At 34.7% G+C, this 18695-nt stretch overlaps 1 protein-coding gene across 1 annotated transcript; it reads right to left on the bottom strand.

Moving 5' to 3' along the window:
- Positions 1-7371: 7371 nt before the first annotated feature.
- LOC132299893 (calcium-transporting ATPase 12, plasma membrane-type-like) lies at positions 7372-10835 on the bottom strand. Its single transcript, XM_059796766.1, has one exon. It carries the CDS (start codon positions 10695-10697, stop codon positions 7566-7568), a length of 3132 nt encoding a protein of 1043 aa, XP_059652749.1. The 5' UTR covers positions 10698-10835; the 3' UTR covers positions 7372-7565.
- Positions 10836-18695: the final 7860 nt, after the last annotated feature.

Genomic DNA, 18695 nt, shown 5'->3' with positions numbered 1-18695 from the left:
TTCTCTTATGAGGTGGGTTGATTTCGGGGACGAAATCTTTTAAAGTTGGGGAAATTGTAAAGTTACTACTTTTTTCTATTTTCTAATTTCTAGAATTTATTTAATTTTTTTGGATTATTTTAATACTTGCCTCGTTTTGCGGGTCACGCTGGCCTCTAGGGTTATTTTGGTCATTTCCTTGAGCCAAGGGTTTTGGAAATTTATTTTTAGTCATTTTAAGACAATTGGAAGTGACGGTATCATTTTTTGGAATTTTTTGAAAAGTCAGGATAATTTCCGGACTCGGGAACCTCTTCCAGATTTCTCGTTTTAAGTGAGATGCATTATAGCCATTTCACATGCATATATGTGTGTGTGTGTGTGTGTGTGTGTGTACCTATTTTGGTGAGAGATATTTTAGGGATCTTGTTTGTATTGCAATGGATGTTGATGGGCAAAAAGGTAACTAACTGAAAAGTAACAAACACATACATTTTGACAAGTGGCAAGTCATGGACCGTAAGTCAATTTTTGACCAAACCATTTCATTTATCTCTTCCTCCTCTCGGCAGAACACATTTCTCTCTCAAAACCTTCACTTTCTCATCCTATATCTATCTATATGCACTTATTGTCTTCTAAATTTGAAGCTTGTTTTTGGAAAGATTAAAGTGGGATTTTAATGAAGCCATAGGTGGAAGAGTGATGAGCTTGAGAAGAGCTTTTAATTGAGACCAATCTTGCAAGGGGCTAGGAATATCGAATTTGGGGGTTGTTTTGAAAATCTTGCTTTGTTGAGGTAGGGGTTGTCCTTGTAATTATCTAAATTTTTTAGATTTTAATTTATAATTTTATTTTATTATTATTATTATTATTATTTTAAGTTTATTTTAGTTATGGTTGTTGTTATTATTATTATTATTATTATTATTATTATTATTGTTATTATTATTATTATTATTATTATATATACAGTATGTTGAAGGAAGTTGCCAGCCGTGGAAAAAGGGAAAAGGGAAAGATTTAATTGTAATGTTAATTTCGGGTTCCATTTGTATGATATTTTATGGGTCTTTGATTTGGTTTTTGATTTTATATATATGTATGTTTTTTTCTTATCAAATGGAGGAGGAAGGTAGGTGGGTTGAATAAAAAGGAACCAGCTGCAATTTGGTGAGAAAAGAAAGAAATGGCTAAGTGGTTTGGCGCGGTCCCATCTAAAAATGATGAATGGGTTTGAATTGATATATTATATTATATATATATATATATATATATATATATATATATATGTATATATATATGGGTAACCTGATGGGATAAACAAGCAAGGTGGACGGCTGAGGAGATAAGAAGTAGAAGGGAGCAGTTGGTGAAATGATGAAGAAAGAAAAAGATGGAAATGTGATGCTTTAACGTGGGGTCCACTAAGAGAATTGTGGCCAAAATGCTTCCGGGCTTTGATTTTTAATCACGTGGCTTTGTTTTTGTGATGGCTGATGTAGTTATTAGGTGATATTTATATAATGAAGAGAAAAGAGATGAGAAGGAAGTGGCGGGGTCCATTGTCCTTTAAGCTGATATTTGTGTGAGCAGTGATTGAGTGAGTGGGTTGTCTTGCTTATAAATTTGTATCAGCTTTGTGACCTTGGAAAGATATAAAAAGAGAAAAATAAAGATAAGAGTGAGCCGAGAGAAAGAGAGAGAGTGTTCGAGAATAGTGAAGAGCCTAGAGTTGCAGAGGAGGCCGGAGCTTGAGATTTGGTGATCCAGTGAGGAAATTCTTTTTTTTTTTTTTTTTTTTTTTTTTTTTTTTTTTTTCAGTGTAGAGTTCTCTATACCTTAAATGGCATGGGGTGATTTTGCTTCAATAATTTTGATTAAATGTTTTTATTAAATGCTTTAATTAAATGCATATGTATTTTGTTTATATACTCACATGAATATGTATATTTTGTGAAGCTGTTTTATTAAACGTCCATGAAATTCTTGTTATGGTTTTTCCTACTAGGACTTTTAGTCTCACCATCCTCTAGTTTCAGGTACTGAAGATGAATGGGGATTGCTAGATACGGGCTTAGGATGAAGAGTCGGAGTTGCAGGATTTATTTTATTTATTTGGAGATTTTTTTTGTATATATTTGAGGAAATTGACTTTGTATAAAAGAGGAAAATTTTTGTGTATTTTGATGTATTTGGATTTGTATAAATAGAAGATTTTATTGGAAAATTCGGGGCATGACAAAATGGTATCAGAGTTGTACCCAGCCAGAAATGTGAATGTAGTGATGTTGTAGACGGGTGTGAGTGGGTGAGTGTGTAGTACTGGTCAGCTACCACTCGTAGCCGGGTGTATGTGGGCGGATGACATTCACCGGTAGTTACTGGGATGGTTGGTTAGTGTGGTTGGGCAGGTAGCCCATGTTTGATATTGTTTATTTTCTTTAGTGAGCGGGTGACACATCGACTAGGTACCATAACGGTTACGGAGTGTGTGGGCGGGTGACTACCATTGGCAGCTACCACAATGTCTTACATATTACTATATCTCACATCGCCTGGGGTAAGGATTTGGATTTTGGTTTTGTGGTTGTTGGTGTTTTTGGGTATACGAAAACTATTGGATCTGAATTTCGAGGACGAAATTCTTTTTAAGTGGTGGAGATTATGATAACTCAAATTTTTTAGATTTTAATTTATAATTTATTATTATTATTATTATTATTATTATTTTGAGTTTATTTTAGTTGTGGTTGTTATTATTATTATTATTATTATTATTATATATATATATATATATATATATATATATATATATAGTATGTTGAAGGAAGCTGCCAGCCATGGAAAAAGGGAAAAGGGAAAGATTTAATTGTAATGTTAATTTCGGGTCCCACTTGTATGATATTTTATAGGTCTTTGATTTGGTTTTTGATTATATATATATATGTATAGTTATTTTTTTATCAAATGGAAGAGGAAGGTATGTGGGCTAAATAAAAAGGAACCAGCCGCAATTTGGTGAGAAAAGAAAGAAATGGCTAAGTGGTTTGGCGCGAGTCCCATCTAAAAATGATGAATGGGTTTGAATTGATATTTTATATTATATATTATATATATATATATAGGTAACCTACTGGGATAAGCAAGCAAGGTGGACGGCTGGGGAGATAAAAAGTAGAAGGGAGCAGTTGGTGAAATAATGAGGAAAGAAAAAGATGGAAATGTGATGCTTTAACGTGGGGTCCACTAGGAGAATTGTGGCTAAAATGCTTTTGGGCTTTGATTTTTAATCACGTGGCTTTGTTTTTGGGATGGTTGATATAGTTATTAGTTGATATTTATAGAATGAAAAGAAAAGAGATGAGGAGGAAGTGGCGGGGTCCATTGTCCTTTAAGCTGATATTTGTGTGAGCAGTGATTGAGTCAATGGGTTGTCTTGTTTATAAATTTGTATCAGCTTTCTGACCTTGGAAAGATATAGAAAGAGAGAAATAAAGATAAGAGTGAGCCGAGAGAAAGACAGAGAGTGTTCGAGAATAGTGAGGAGCCGAGAGTTGCAAAGGGGGCCGGAGCTTGAGATTTGGTGATCCAGTAAGGAAATTCTTTTTTTTTTTTTTTTTTTTTTTTTTTTTTTTTAATGTATGGTTCTCTATACCTTGAATGGCATGGGGTGATTTTGCTTCAATGATTTTGATTAAATGTTTTTATTAAATGCTTTAATTAAATGCATATGTATTTTGTTTATATACTCACATGAATATGTATATTTTGTGAAGCTATTTTATTAAACCACCATGAAATTCTTGTTATGGTTTTTCCTACTCGGACTTTCAGTCTCACCACCCTCCAGTTTTAGGTACCGAAGATGAACGGGGATTGCTAGATACGGGCTTAGGATGAAGAGTCGGTGTTGCAGGATTTATTTTATTTATTTGGAGATTTTTTTTGTATATATTTGAGGAAATTGACATTGTATAAAAGAGAGGAAAATTTTTTGTGTATTTTGATGTATTTGGATTTGTATAAATAGAAGATTTTATTGAAAAATTCGGGGCGTGGCAGTCCTAAACCTCAATTTCCTTTGTTTCTTGTGTATCTCTTTTCAAATTGGACTATTAGGTGGCTAGAATTGAAGTTGGTTTACAAGTATGTTATGCAGTGGAAATCTGAAAATTTTAGCTTATATAGTAATGATGTGTTATGTGCTTTAAATGTTGAAATTGAGTCCCTCTAATTGTTGATTATGTTTTGTGCACAAAACTGGAATTTTGTAATCATGATGGTGGTATTGTTGTTGCTACAAAAACTGAAATTTTGTAATTATGATGGTGGTGTTGTTGCTAAAAAAAAAAAAAAAAAAAAAAAACCTAAAATTTTCATGTTCAATATACCTCAATTTTGGAACTGTTTTGTTGTAAATATTCTTATAGCCATATGTGCTTAACTGCTAAAATTTTAACTTCTATCTAAATGTTGCATAGTGTGCTTTAAGAACCGAATTTGAGCTCCTTAGTTGTTGATTGTCTTGATGTGCATAAGCTGAAAATTTTAGTAATTTTAATGGTTGGGTTGTTGTAATTTATAGGACTGAAATTTGATGTTGGAATTGATATAACATTATGAGACTATGAAGTATGTCATTCATGCATTACATTGGGTACTATATGGGGTAAAATGGATTTTTGTTGAAATGGAGGATGTTATGTTTTGAAAAGAAAGCAAACTAATTTTTGGAAAAATGATTGGGGCGTTGGATGAAATTTTGTAAAGTGGGGAGAGACATTGGCACCTCATTAGCATTGCATTCCATTACAATCATGAGATTGCATTATGTGACGATTATTACTTTCCGAACACGCATGACCCATTTTCTTGTCGCTATTCTTTGTTTGGATTCACGGAGGCGTTAAGGAGTGCGTTTTAGGCATCTTCTACTAAGCCGTTGTGCTCACTCCTTACTATTATTTTTCAAGATACGGAAAGGAAGTGGCGAAAGACATTCCCCCATAGGCCTAGACATGACTTGACCGACTTTCTTGTGTTAATTCTCTGTTGTATATTCAAGTTTTGTAAAACTTTAAACTTGTTTTGTATCGCTTTCGTAAGCTTATGTTCAACGACTGTAGTTGGATGTAATGTTTCATGTACATGAACTTTTGGTTTTTCGTCTATGTATGTGATCATGATATTACTATTATAGATGCATGTGGTAACTGTTGTGGGACAGGGTTAGCCTTTAGTATGGCTCACAAATGAGTTTGGAAATTACGAGACTTTAGAAACTTAGAATCCGTATTTCAGTTTTAAGATTTGGTATGATGTGTTCCCTTGTAGTTTAGAATTGGGAATGACTGAAGTAACAATAGAGGACTTCGGGTTCGAGTAAGGACCCGGATACGGTTTGGACCCCTGGGTTCGGGTCATTATATATATATCAGAAGAATACATAATCATTTGATCACTCCTTGAATTCTTCTTTTGGCTGTTATTCTGAATCACAATTTTATTAGTATATCATATCAACAATTGGTTGACTCTCAGATTTGGTTTAGAATGGAAGAATTATAATTTTGGAAGAAAAAAAGATTAATTACCAAAAAAAGAAGAAAATTAATTACCAAAATCAATTGCGTAGAATCAATCTGGGTTATGCCTAAATTCGTTGCTCTTCCATCGCTGCTGCAAGTGTAAATTAACAATCCCACCATTATTATGAGAACTTTAATCTATCCTATGAAAGATATTATTTTTGTGTACCAGAGATTGGATCTTTCATGAGACTCTCATTGACGACACCCAATAAAAAAAGAAAAAAACTTCAATCAATATATCTTATAGATATGTATTTGATAAAGAAAAAGTGAGATGGTTGCTATGTTGGTGGTGACGGTGACGACAGTGGAAGGAAGTGGTGGAAGTGGGAGGTCATGGGAGAACGTTGAGAGAGAGAGAGGGGTTGTGGCGGTGGCGTGTGGATTGAGGTAGTGGTGGTAGAAGAAGTCGTCGGTGGTGGGAGGAGGAGGCGACGATGGAAGAAGTTGTTGACGAAGGGAGGAGATGGCAATGGAAGAAGTTGCCGGCGGTGAGGGAAGGTTATGGCGGTGGTGAGAGGAGGAGGGAGATATATGCGGGTAATATAAGCACGTGGATTCCATAATTTATGGGTAGTTTAGTAATTTCAAATGCCAAGGAGAGGGTATTTCAGTAATTTTCACAGGTCCGTTAGTGTATTTAACGGTCCATCACACATAAGGGAGGTCCGTGTGGATTATTTTCATTCTTAGGGGAGGTCCGCATAATTTCTGAAACAGGAGGGGAGATCCCTGTAATTATGACAAATCACAGGGGAGGTTTGTATAAATTACCCTTTATTTTTTTTAAGTATTGTTGTTTGAATATATATATATATAATGAATGTTCTTTGCTGCTAATCAATTCCTTTAATTTATTAGATATTAGGTTGAATGAAATGTTTTCCCTGTTTCAGCTGAAGAACAAAGAATAACAAAGAATGAAATTTCTTCTTTATATTGGTTCCATATTTATTTCCTGATTCTCTTAAATGTTCATTTGATAAATGCACATTGTGTCCTTCAGTGTAACGAAACCGAGTAGGCACTTATTCTTTGCTCCACCGCATGCGCGGCCCCGTCAATTTCTTTGAGTTTCATTATTGTGAACGTATTCCCTAGACAGAATACTTAACGCGTTAGTTACCACAGTGCACAAATCGATATGCGCAAGGCCTAGTATCCATTGTTTATGCCTAGGACTATTGGGTATCTAATCCCATTCACTCCCCTAACTTTAGAGAACTTATTCTTAACTCTTTGTTGATGACCACTTATTCTTTCAACTTTGGAAAAGAGTGCATTGCACTCCTCGTTGATGGGGATAGTGGGATCCATAATCACAATGGTTGGTAGACTGAAAATCAGGTTAGATTCGGTGAAGTCTCGAGTCGGATTACTCACACACATAAAAATAAAAAAATAAAAACTGAATATAATTATAAAAAAACTTATTAGAAATTTCTCAAAGGGTTAATTCAATGAGAGAGAGAGAACTTAATTGGTATTAATGATAAAAACTACTCAAAAGCCTGAGAACTACAATTATTTATAGTGGGGCTACTAGAAATGATCTGATTATTAAAAATTACTAATTAGGACCAAATCAAGAAATTAGAGACTTCAAAAATAATAATAATAATAATAATAATAATAATAACAATCTCAATCCAACTCACTTTGGATTGAAATGACTGTTTGAAGATTTGAAGTGGGAACGGTTTGGAAAAGCTTAGACAAGGTTGGGCAGAGACGGTGTAGAAAAAAGAGAAAAAACTACAGCACATCATTTAATTTCTAATTTTATTACTAAAGCATATCAAATACATATATATAATTTTAAATCCACATTTTTTTTTTGCTTTGTAAAAAGCAGTGTCCACATTGATTATACATGTTATGTATATATATATTTATATAGATATATCAATTACATTTCATCTTATTAATGAATACTTACAAACATTCTCTAACAAACACACACAAACACTATGTATGTATATATATATACGTCTAAATCGGACTTCTCAAGAGCTTCCCTTTTACAGAGGTAAGAAATGGTTTTTCAGGAACTGGTATGCACTTCACAACCCAAGCAAGTGGCCAAGACATTGATGCTAATCCAATGCACAAACCCCATTGCAGCCAATTCAACCTTTTTGTATTTGAAAATTTCTGTAAAAGCTCCACCATTATAACTTGAAGAACAAAAGTAATCACCACAATCCAGAGAAATAACCTGTTCTTGTGTATCCCTTTGAAGACATTTTTCTTCTCCATCTTCCTAGCATTAAACTCATTGAAGATTTGGCAAAGAACAAACGTGTTGAAGATAAGGGTGTTCTTTACCTCTACGCTCACATTGAAGATAGACTGACCTTTGAATTGAAGTATCAAGAGGATCAAGATTTGATAGAGTGCTTGAGAAATGAGGTTCCTCCACATGATATTGGTCACAAGTGGCTCAACTCGACCCACCGGCTTCTTCTCCATGAGTTCATCAGTTGGTCTCTCTGTGGCCAGAGCTAGAGCCCCCAGAGTGTCCATGATCAGATTAACCCACAACAATTGGACTGCTGTTAGTGGGACTTCACCAGCAGAACATGCTGCAACCAAGTTGATCACAAGGGCCGCGACATTGACAGTGAGCTGAAATTGGATGAACTTTTGGATATTGTTGTACACGCATCTCCCCCACTTCAAAACTGTCACTACTGAAGTGAAGTTGTCATCCAAAATGACAATGTCTGAGCTCTCCTTAGCCACTTCAGTGCCTTGAATGCCCATAGACAGTCCAACATCGGCTTCTTTTAGAGCTGGCGCATCATTTGTGCCATCCCCTGTGACCGCGACAACATGGCCTTTCTGCTTCAAGCACTGTACCATTAGAAGCTTATCGAGTGGGGAAGATCTTGCCATGACGCGAATTTTTTCAACCCGGTCCATCCTCTCTTCCGAGGTATAGTTTCGAAATTCTACACCTTCTACTACTTCCCTATCACGCATGCTTTGATCGGATCCAAGTATCCCACATTCAATTGCTATAGCCCTTGCAGTGAAAATATTGTCACCAGTGATCATCTTTATGTTCACTCTAGCTTTTCTGCAGACTTGCACTGCTCCTCTCACCCCAGGCCTACATGGGTCCTTCAAACCCACTATGCCTAAGAAAATCAAGCTGTCTTCATTTAATTTTATATGTGTCTTGCCGTCATCCGTGGAATGTGACTCTGGCTCTATAATTTGTTTATGAGCAAATGCAATACATCGAAGGGTTTCAGCAGCCATACCTTCAATTATTTGCTTGATATCCCCTCTTTCACCATCATCCATGGCTTTGATGTTGCCAGACTTGTCGTAGTAACTTGAACACATAGCTAGTATCATTTCAGCAGCTCCTTTCCAGTGGACATGGAAAGTGTTGTCAATCTTACTTTTTGTCAGAACCCCACTTCGTTTCTTCTGCGAATTGAAGGTCTCCACATGGAGGATGACATAATTTTGTTTCAATTCTTCAATGTCCATGTCTAATTCTTGGACAGCCCAAGAAAGGATAGCTTTCTCAGTTGGACTGCCCGAGAATTCAGGCTCAGACCCTTCAGTGGCTTTGTAAAGACTAGCTGTAGTGTTCTGACTCACTCCTTGGTAGAGCAATTCAAGAGCACTATGGGATACTATGTCCCTAAAATTGCCTGTAATGTGATCTTTGCCTAGCACAAATTTGGTCACCTTCATTTTATTCATGGTAAGTGTACCAGTTTTGTCAGTGCAAATGATGGTTGCTGAGCCCATTGTCTCACATGCCGAGAGTTTCCTAACCATTGCTTGATCAGCCATCATTCTTTTCATGGAATAGGCCAAAGTGAGTGTCACTGCCAACGGCAAACCTTCAGGAATCGCTACAACAATAATTGTCACGGCGGCTGCTATAATAAGTACCATGGCATTCATAATATCATCAAATTTGGTTCTTTTGCCATTGAATTCACGATTTCCATTCTTATCTTCGGTATTCCCTGTGAAGTAACGAATTAGCAGCACAAGCAGAACAAGAAAAGCAACAACCAAACCAACCTTTCCGATAGAGGAAGTTAATTTGTTGAGTCTTGATTGCAATGGAGTTTGCTCTTTCAAGTCATGGCTTATGGAGCTCATCATCTCACCCCACAAAGTGTTCATCCCCACTGCTGTGACAACCATCCGGGCATACCCATTCGCTATCTTGGCTCCAGAAAATAAGAATGGATTGACATTCTCATCAATTTCGACGTGGTTGCTCTCTCCTGTTATGCTTGATTCATCTACTTGTAAGGAATGGCCATACAAGAACAACCCATCAGCTGGAATTTGATCTCCAATCTTCAGATTCACCACATCTCCAACTAAAATATCAAATATGGAGATTTGTTGAGGCCTCCCATTTCTTGTGACTTCAACTTTGATATTGTTACTAACCTTGGACAATTCATCAAATTGTCTTGATTGCCTGAAGTTGGTCACTGCTGATACAACAACCACCAAAAGGACAGCGAAAAGAATGCTCGAGCCGTCATACCAACCCTGTTTTATCCCATTTTCTTTAATGCCAAAAGCAAGAGAGAGAGTTGCACATACCAGAAGGATAATAATTGTGGCATCTTTAAAAGCTTCCAACAAGAAATGAAGAAAGCTCTTTGGAGGTGGCTTGTGGTAAGTGTTTGAACCAAAGGCCTCGCGTCGCCTTCTCACATCTTCATTATCCCCACGGATACCTTTATCAACATGACTTTCAAGATTTGTCGCAATGCCTTGTACTCCTCCTAGCTGACGAAGAAGATCAAAATTCTTCTCCTTCACCATCTTCACTAGGCGTGTTGGTTCAACGTGGTGGTGGTGATCATTTTGATTGCTTAAACTGCGATATTCAATTCTTGGATTGATGTCGAGGATGGTATGACTTGCATGAACTACAATTCCCTTGGCAAGAGAAAGCAGAGCGCGGGTAGAATAGATTACTGCAAAAGCATACCGCCATCGCCTTCTGGGCTTTCTGATCAGCTCAGAAGTGGGGATATTGATCACTAGTGCAGGTGGATCACGAGAGGATAATGAACAAAGACGGGGCTTGTTAGGAATTTTTGAAGAAGTAGGAAGTGAAGCCAACATGTTGTGAAGAAACAATGCAACTGATAATCTGAAATTTGTTTATGATTCAAATATTTGATTCTATTTTATTTTTAACTCTCTTTCTAACATTATATATAGCGATTCTAAGGAGAAGTTTAATTCAAAAGCTTCTGTGTGGCCTTCTTGTGGTCTTCTTGGTTATTTCTTCCAATTGTTTAGGTTGTAACCACTACTCTTTCCTCTTTCCAAGCAAAAGACCGGGATTCTTCAAGTAAGTCCGAAGTAAAGTGAGTGTGTGTGTGTGTCTATATATATATATATATCAATATACAATCATGTTTGATGGAATAAGTATCACACTAATGCATTGAAAAAAAATTGTTTAGTTTAAAAAAAAATTGTACCAAAAACGCGTTATTGAAATCTTGAGAGATTTGGATGTAATCTTGTTTTTGGAGGTTTATATATATTTTTTCAAATAAGAGATGAGAGACTTGAATATAGGTACACTCGTCTACCGACTCCGCCAACTAAACCAGTGGGATAATTTCCGATGGAGCCCATTTACGCGTTAAGTAATCTATGTGCTTTTTTTCCAACCTGGGGCATGGCATGTTCTAATTATTAACATTATGTGCGCGTATGGGAAAAGCTTAGACCCACAAATAATAGGAGGCTTGGCGGAGAGACTTCTTATGTGTTTTTTCTTTTCATTTTTTATTTTTATTTTTGATTCGTTGTTATTTCTTATTGAAATTTTTTGTAACAAGGTCTATCCTAGTTGGACCATTTAGTCAATTATTCTGGACCATTTAGTTATTACAGCGTGATACACAAATCTTGACTTACACAGAATAAAATTGGAGAGCAATATAAAGTTTACAGATCACTATTATTTTTTCTTTCTTTCTAGGGTATGCCTAATGACTTTTTTGCAAAAGACTTCAAAAGTTTTTTTTCTATGCTTTTATCAAATTTATAAATATCATATTTACACGTAATTGAACTATTCATCGTCTTTGATCACATCGGAATAAATTTTCGTCAATTATTTCAAACCATTTAATCATTATCGTGTGATATACACATCTAGACTCACACGAAATAAAATTAAAGAGCAAGAAAATGAAGTCCTTTCACTTTCATTATACATTCAATTTCCAGAATATACAAAAGCAAAGCACAACTTCCACACATTTCTATGCAAGGAAATGGAAACAATTTCTCAAAGTGTAGTGCAGAGTGACAAATGAAAATTGTTTTTTAGCGTCTCCACACTCATTTTTTAAGTAAGAGACACTAAATTGTCCAACACGGAAATGAAATTATTCCACTTTGATTACGTAACATTCATATTCCTATACGAGAATTATATGAAATTATTTCCTTTTTTTCTTTGCAATATATATATATATATATATATATATATATATATATATATATCGGAGTTTATACACAACAGTTCACGTTCTATTTTGAAATGTGAAGAAGTATCATTAATATATTGTCTCAACCTAATCAGGTATCTAGAAAACTCCATGAGAGCACCAAGACCTCACAGACCTTCTCACCGGAATCCACAACCCAATCATCTCAAACCTCCCTTCTGGCCAGCCACCAATCTTTTCCACCATCAAAGCACCTTAGCTCATAAACACAAATCTCTCCCTAAAACCCCTGTTTCCATCCTTAAAAAACCAAATACCATTGAACCAGTTGCTTCCCATCATAACTCCAAATTATTTAATATTCCAAAAAGAGTTACCTTCCTACCTTTAACTCCTTCAAAAACCAGCTCTAAACCTAAATTCACTAATGATCATAACCACATTCTTGATGACATTGACCCACAGAACACTCAAGCCTTAATAGATGAAATTTTTAGGCTGAGGGTTGATCTTCAAGAATACAAAAGCAACTACAAGTACAAGTTCCTCCTTGAAGAAGTGCAATGGCTGAGGGAAATTATTGGCATTGGTCTGGAAAATCAAGCAAGGCTAAGAGCTCGGATTACTGATCATAGTGATCAAATTATCAAAGCTAATCATCTATCATCCATCTCACTGGAGTATCATCTTCAGTCAAATGAGGAAACAAGCAATAATGGGGAGTTAGATGCGTCACAGTCTCATCTCCACCGTCCCTCACCACCACCAGTTCCCCCCTCCTCCACCTCCGGCTCTCACCAGAATGGTCACCAAAACCACCTTGAGAGTTGTGCAATCCAATGTGCAAATTTGAATTCAAACAAGAGTTCGGTCATCTCAGGTAACACTCCAAACCACTTTCCACCTAATGACCATCTTGTCACCCCCTCTTTTGGTAATAATTCTGATATGAATAGCCAGCCTACAAACCCCTCTCTGTCACTTACCCACAGAGCATCACCAACCACATTTCCTTGTACATTTGACCGTTCCCCCAACCCAACAAATCATAAACCAAATTCAGGTCCTAGTTCCACTATAACTTTACCGAACAATGACTCCCCTCATAATCCTGACCAAATATCTGTTGGGATTTATATGCCCTGGCATAGCAAATTCCTGTTTGGATTTAAGTGACATATGTTCCTGACGTTTCTGAAATATTTATGTTTTATACAATTGGTAAATTCAATGTATTATATTTCGATTCATTATAGAATTGATAGTGTCCATTTGATTATAAGAGATATTTATATATATGTATGTGATGGCAATCAATGCATGATATATAAATAGTAATCATAAATGATTCATAGTCGGTAATTATGGATGGACTCATAATTAATTAAGATTTGAACTGGATCCGCGTTAGGTTGAGATATATTGCGAGAGCCGTCGTATGCAATTGCTCCCTATCATCGTCATGGCATTTGACTCTTAAACATGAGAAACTTATAGACTTTTTTATTAATTAATAATTACTTTGATTTGTTCGGCGGATTCTTCGGAATCCTTAGACCGACACTTTGGGTAGTTATGTAATTAATAATCAGAGGGTTATATTTTCAATATTTACATCATTGCTACTTGTATTTATTTTGTATTGATTATGGTTGATCACAAAGTAAATTCGAAGGCCTTCGTGTGTTTTTAGACAAAATGATTTATTATATATTTATTTATTTAAATTATTATTTTTGTCAAACAAATGTTTTATTGTGATCGAGCCAGAAATAATCAAATGTACCAAAATAAATATATTAATTAAGTAGTCGGATTGATGGCTTTATTTATCCGATAACTAATTATGCATAGAGGGGTCAAAGTGCAATATTGACTTAGAGGTTATTTATTATTTAATTGGAGTTCAATTAATTTCTTTTAGTGGAGTAGAAATTAATTTATGAATTAATTGAATTGGGTCCATGGACTGGGCCAATTATTAATTCATTGTAGCCAATAAAATAATAGGTCCAATGGATTCTCACTCATAGCCCAACTTGATATTGGAATCATATTAGATTTGAGACATATGAATTAGAGATGGAGAAGGATTTGTTGTTTCCTTTTCTTTATTTTTATGTTGCATATAAATATACATGGTCTATATATATTTTAAGGGGTGATTTTTATGAGAAGGAAAAAGGAATAAATTTTCTCTCTCTAGAAAATTAGGGTTTATGTTCTCATCTAATGAAGATTCCCACAAGCCTAGTTTTCCAAAGTAATTCATGGAGGCTTACGAGTGATTCCTAAAGGCAAAATAATTACTAAGAAGATGGAGATCCAAGGAGAAGGCATCTTGCTAAGGGATTTACAATAAGTGAGAACATTCACTTTAGAGGAGAGATCTAAGGTTTACTCAAACATTGATGTAGGTATTCAATCTTTTAATTGAATGATACATCATGTTTTATTTTTGCATAAAACTTGTCTCTATGTAATGAATCAAGATCTATGAATTTAAATCTCTCGAAAAGTTTTTAAAACTAGCACGTTTCCCAAGAGTGGTATCAGAGCATGGTTTGATTCATTACTAAAGATCATGATTTTATGAAAATCATCATTCATGGATCCAAAATTATATTCATATATATTTTTATTGATGTATGTTGATGTATGATTTAATATGTTGATATATATTGATACATGATGATGTATGAATAATTGTGAATGAATGATGATGTATGGTTGGGCCATGGATGAAGCTTATAGGTTAAATTAATGTAATTTTATCTTTGGATGAATGTAATTAAGGCTTTGATTTAGCCGTTTAAAAGTTCAATGATGTAATTTAATTTTTTTCATTGTATTTCAAATTGTAAATATTTTTAAAGCCATGTAATCTTCGTCAAAGGATGCTATGAAGCTTCAAGAAGGTCCAAAAGGGTTAAATTAGGCTTCAGGAATTTTCTGGGATTTTTTAGAAATTTTTTGGAATTTTTCTGGAATTTTTTAAGGCCTAATTTAATTTCTGGAATTTTTCGGCGATTTTCCGGCGACCGGAGAGTTGTCGACGGCAAGGTTTTGGCAGGAGATCAAGAGGGATTGATGGGAAATAATCCCATGTGACGCGACTAATGATAGACCCTCGCGCATTACTTAGAGCATATAAATATTAAAAGCTGAGTCCATTGGCCATTTAATTTTCTTTATCTGTGGTTTAATTATATATGTGATGCATGAAATAATTTAATACTAATTATTATTGTTCATGCATTGGATTCATGATATTTATTTAAATGGCTTGATTTATATTAGTTAAATTATGAAAATTAATTGGATTTGATGAAAATTAATTAGAGGGCACTTATTGGGAAACGAAAAATTATTTTTTGTAAATTATTTTTGAAGTGTGCCTCAAATTAAATATTAGTGAATCATTTAAGTCCAAATATTTTCTAAATTTAATGGGATTAAAATCAAGACGTTTTGTATGCATTATATCATGTAAATTGAAAACCCTAATTATTAATGACTAAAAATTGAGTGGGAGCGGGGATTTTTATATATTGCCCCATGGCCTTCGCTATTAAAACCATTGTAATTAGATCTTCAAAAATAAGGCCCCACGCATAATTTGAAGAGTCTTAATATTACAAGAATGGTTGTCTCATGAAAATAAAAATGTTAAATGTTCATTGTAATTAGATCTTTAAAAACGAAGGCCCTACGCATGATTTAAAGAGTCTAGATTATAATGACAACATATTTAATGTTTTATTTTTCATTAGAACTTTAATAACGTTATACACTCAATCTAAAATTAATAGTGTTAGCTCCCCAACGGAGTGGTCTACACTAGGTGATTTTAGAAAGGCTAAACATAATCGGGAATCATTTCATATAGATAGACAAGGCATTGTCTTAAGATATATGGAGATGATGGGATTTGCCCGCCAATAGCAATAATGAATTTCGCCAACCGAATAAGTTATTAGCGTATTGGTTATCCGATTTTTCATGCAGTGGTTAAGGGACCCACATATTATTATTTTAGAGGAAGTGCTCACCTAATAGCAAATGAATCTCTACAATAGTAATAATGAACTCCTCCAATAGGATAAGTTATTGACATATTGATTGGTTGATTTATTATACTATAGAGTTGAGGGACCCGCATTAATTAAAAGGGATTGTTCACCAATAATGATAATGATCTCTTGTTCGATTGAGATTTATTATATTATGTGGTTAACAAACTCATTTTAATTTTAAATATGCATGATAGTATTAATAATTCACCTTGCATATTGTATGAATGCATTTATATTCAATTTAATTATGTCTAATCCAGTTTATCTGCTTGCTTACATATTCAATGTAACTGGACCTCATTAATATTGACTGGGAAAGGAACTTAGATATTTTATTCACAACGTAAGGGTACAAACGTATTTACTACTCCTAAATCTAATTCTTTTTACTTTAAGATACCCAACAGAACATTAATGCTTTGAATAAGTGAAATAAGGCAAATGAGATGACTTGGTGCAATATTCTAGATATTACCTCGAATACGCTCTAAAGCTAACATTTACATTATTTTATTTTCTTCAAGCATCATGTTAAATATCAATAAGATGTTTTGGTGAGATTAGATAGAGAGTATGCCAAAGTACTATGTCAGACTTGAAGAGCATCAAGATAGCCTAAGGAACTCCAGTATGAAATCGAATTTTGGAAAATGATTGTTTATTATTTAAAAATTAGCTGGAGATCAATAGGGCTGACTTGGGTGGTAAGTTTCAAGTTGACATGATTATTGCCTTGTTACCAAACTCGTTCGACTCTGTTAGAGTGAATTAAATAAGGAATTAGTTTGAGTTCACACTTGCTGATATTCTTATAGAATTGGTAACAGATGAAGGGATAATCAAGAGTATGGGCGTTCCTATTAATCTAACCTAGTCTATACCATCTTCTTCTAGGCCCAAGTGGACGGGCAAAGCAAAGAAGAAGGATGACAACAGGACTAGGCTTGCACAAAACATGGGTATCTAAAAGGTTAAAGGGAATAAGGCAGTGTATGTTGAGGGCGAAGGAAATTGTTTCTTTTGCCGCTAACTATGATACTCAAGGACGAATTGTCTAAGCAATGACGTGGCATAAGAAAATGTATATTTAATCATTGAGCCATGTTATGTGGTTGTATCTATTAATTTCTGATGGATAGATTCTGGAGCCACTAAACATGTTTGCAATTGTTGCAAGGATTTCAGGAATCCAGAAGTCTCGATAATATGGATATATATTTATACTTGACCTGATGTCAAGGTTGTAGCTAAATTAGTGGGAGTTTTACATCTGAAATTAGAGAGTATGAGGATATTAGTATTAGACAACTATCTTTATGCACAGAAGTTAAACGCTATCTTATTCTTGTTTCACTTATGGTTTATAAAAACTGTGTTGTTATTTTGTAAAATTGGTTTTATAAAATTGAATAGATATGCGTTTGCTTCTGGTGCATTGAAAGATGGTTAATATACTATAATCACAAACTTTTAAGATTTGCAGGATGTAGAAACTAATGTTGCATCTCTAGATTGAATGTTAAGAGAAAATTTGTTATTCCTGACTCATTGTATTTTTTGGTGTCAATTTTTGGGTTGTAATCAATCAAAATGAGATTCAAAGATTGGTCAAAGAAGGTTTATTACCTAGTGAGGCAGAGGAGCCTAAACCTAACTTGTGAATCTTGTTTTGAAGGATAGATAACTCTAAGGGCTTAATCAGCCAAATGAAATAGACATAAAGAACAATTGGAGTCAGTACACACAGACACGTGTGGTCTTGTGAACATCCAAGCAAGATTAGTCACGTTTTGGATAAATTTACCTTTTGCGACACAAGTTTTATACTTTTGGTATATTCCGAGAGGGTCAAGACTGATATGGAGCACAGATTAGGTAAATTTATCAAGACATTTCGATTTGATCGAAGATATGAGTATTTCTTGAGATAGTGCAAAGACTATATGGTCAATGAGGGTGCTGTGTACCAGTTTTCCGCAATTGACGCTAAATGAATTTAGGTGTCAAATAGGAATAACAGAATTCCACTTAACATGGTTAGATCTATGAACAATTATGCCACATTATCTCTTTCATTTAAGAGTTTAGCGTTAATGACATCGATGCGCATTATGAACTGCATTCCATCTTAGTCTGTCTCAAGGTATCGTTGAGCTGTGTTTTTTTACTAAATCTTAGTTTGAATCACATGCGCATATGGGGTAGTCTTGCACATGTGCGCTTGATATGGCCAAGTAAGTTGGAAACAGATCGTACGCATGATAGATTTGATAACTACTCTAAAAGTCACTAGGACGGATTATTTTATGATCTCAATGATAAAAGTTGATTGTTTACACTCACTGTTTATCTATAGGAGAATCATATTATGAATCACATACTTAGTAGCATAGTGTTAGAGAATATGGTATGAGTACCAGATGTACCACATATGAACACACTTAGTATAGAGATTTAGAATTATAGATGAATTCCCTATTGATGCGTCAGCATCGTCTAGTACATAGATTCCATCATCGGTACATTGATGTAGTGGGAGGATAATTATCTAATCCGACAGAATCATGTTTTTA

This window comes from Cornus florida, unplaced genomic scaffold, assembly GCF_030987335.1.
Source record: "Cornus florida cultivar Cherokee Brave unplaced genomic scaffold, ASM3098733v1 CherokeeBrave_3.0.0_Hap2_Chr03, whole genome shotgun sequence".
Lineage (NCBI taxonomy): Eukaryota > Viridiplantae > Streptophyta > Magnoliopsida > Cornales > Cornaceae > Cornus > Cornus florida.
Note: the sequence above shows the minus strand (reverse complement) of the source record. Positions and strands in the feature narration are given on the sequence as shown.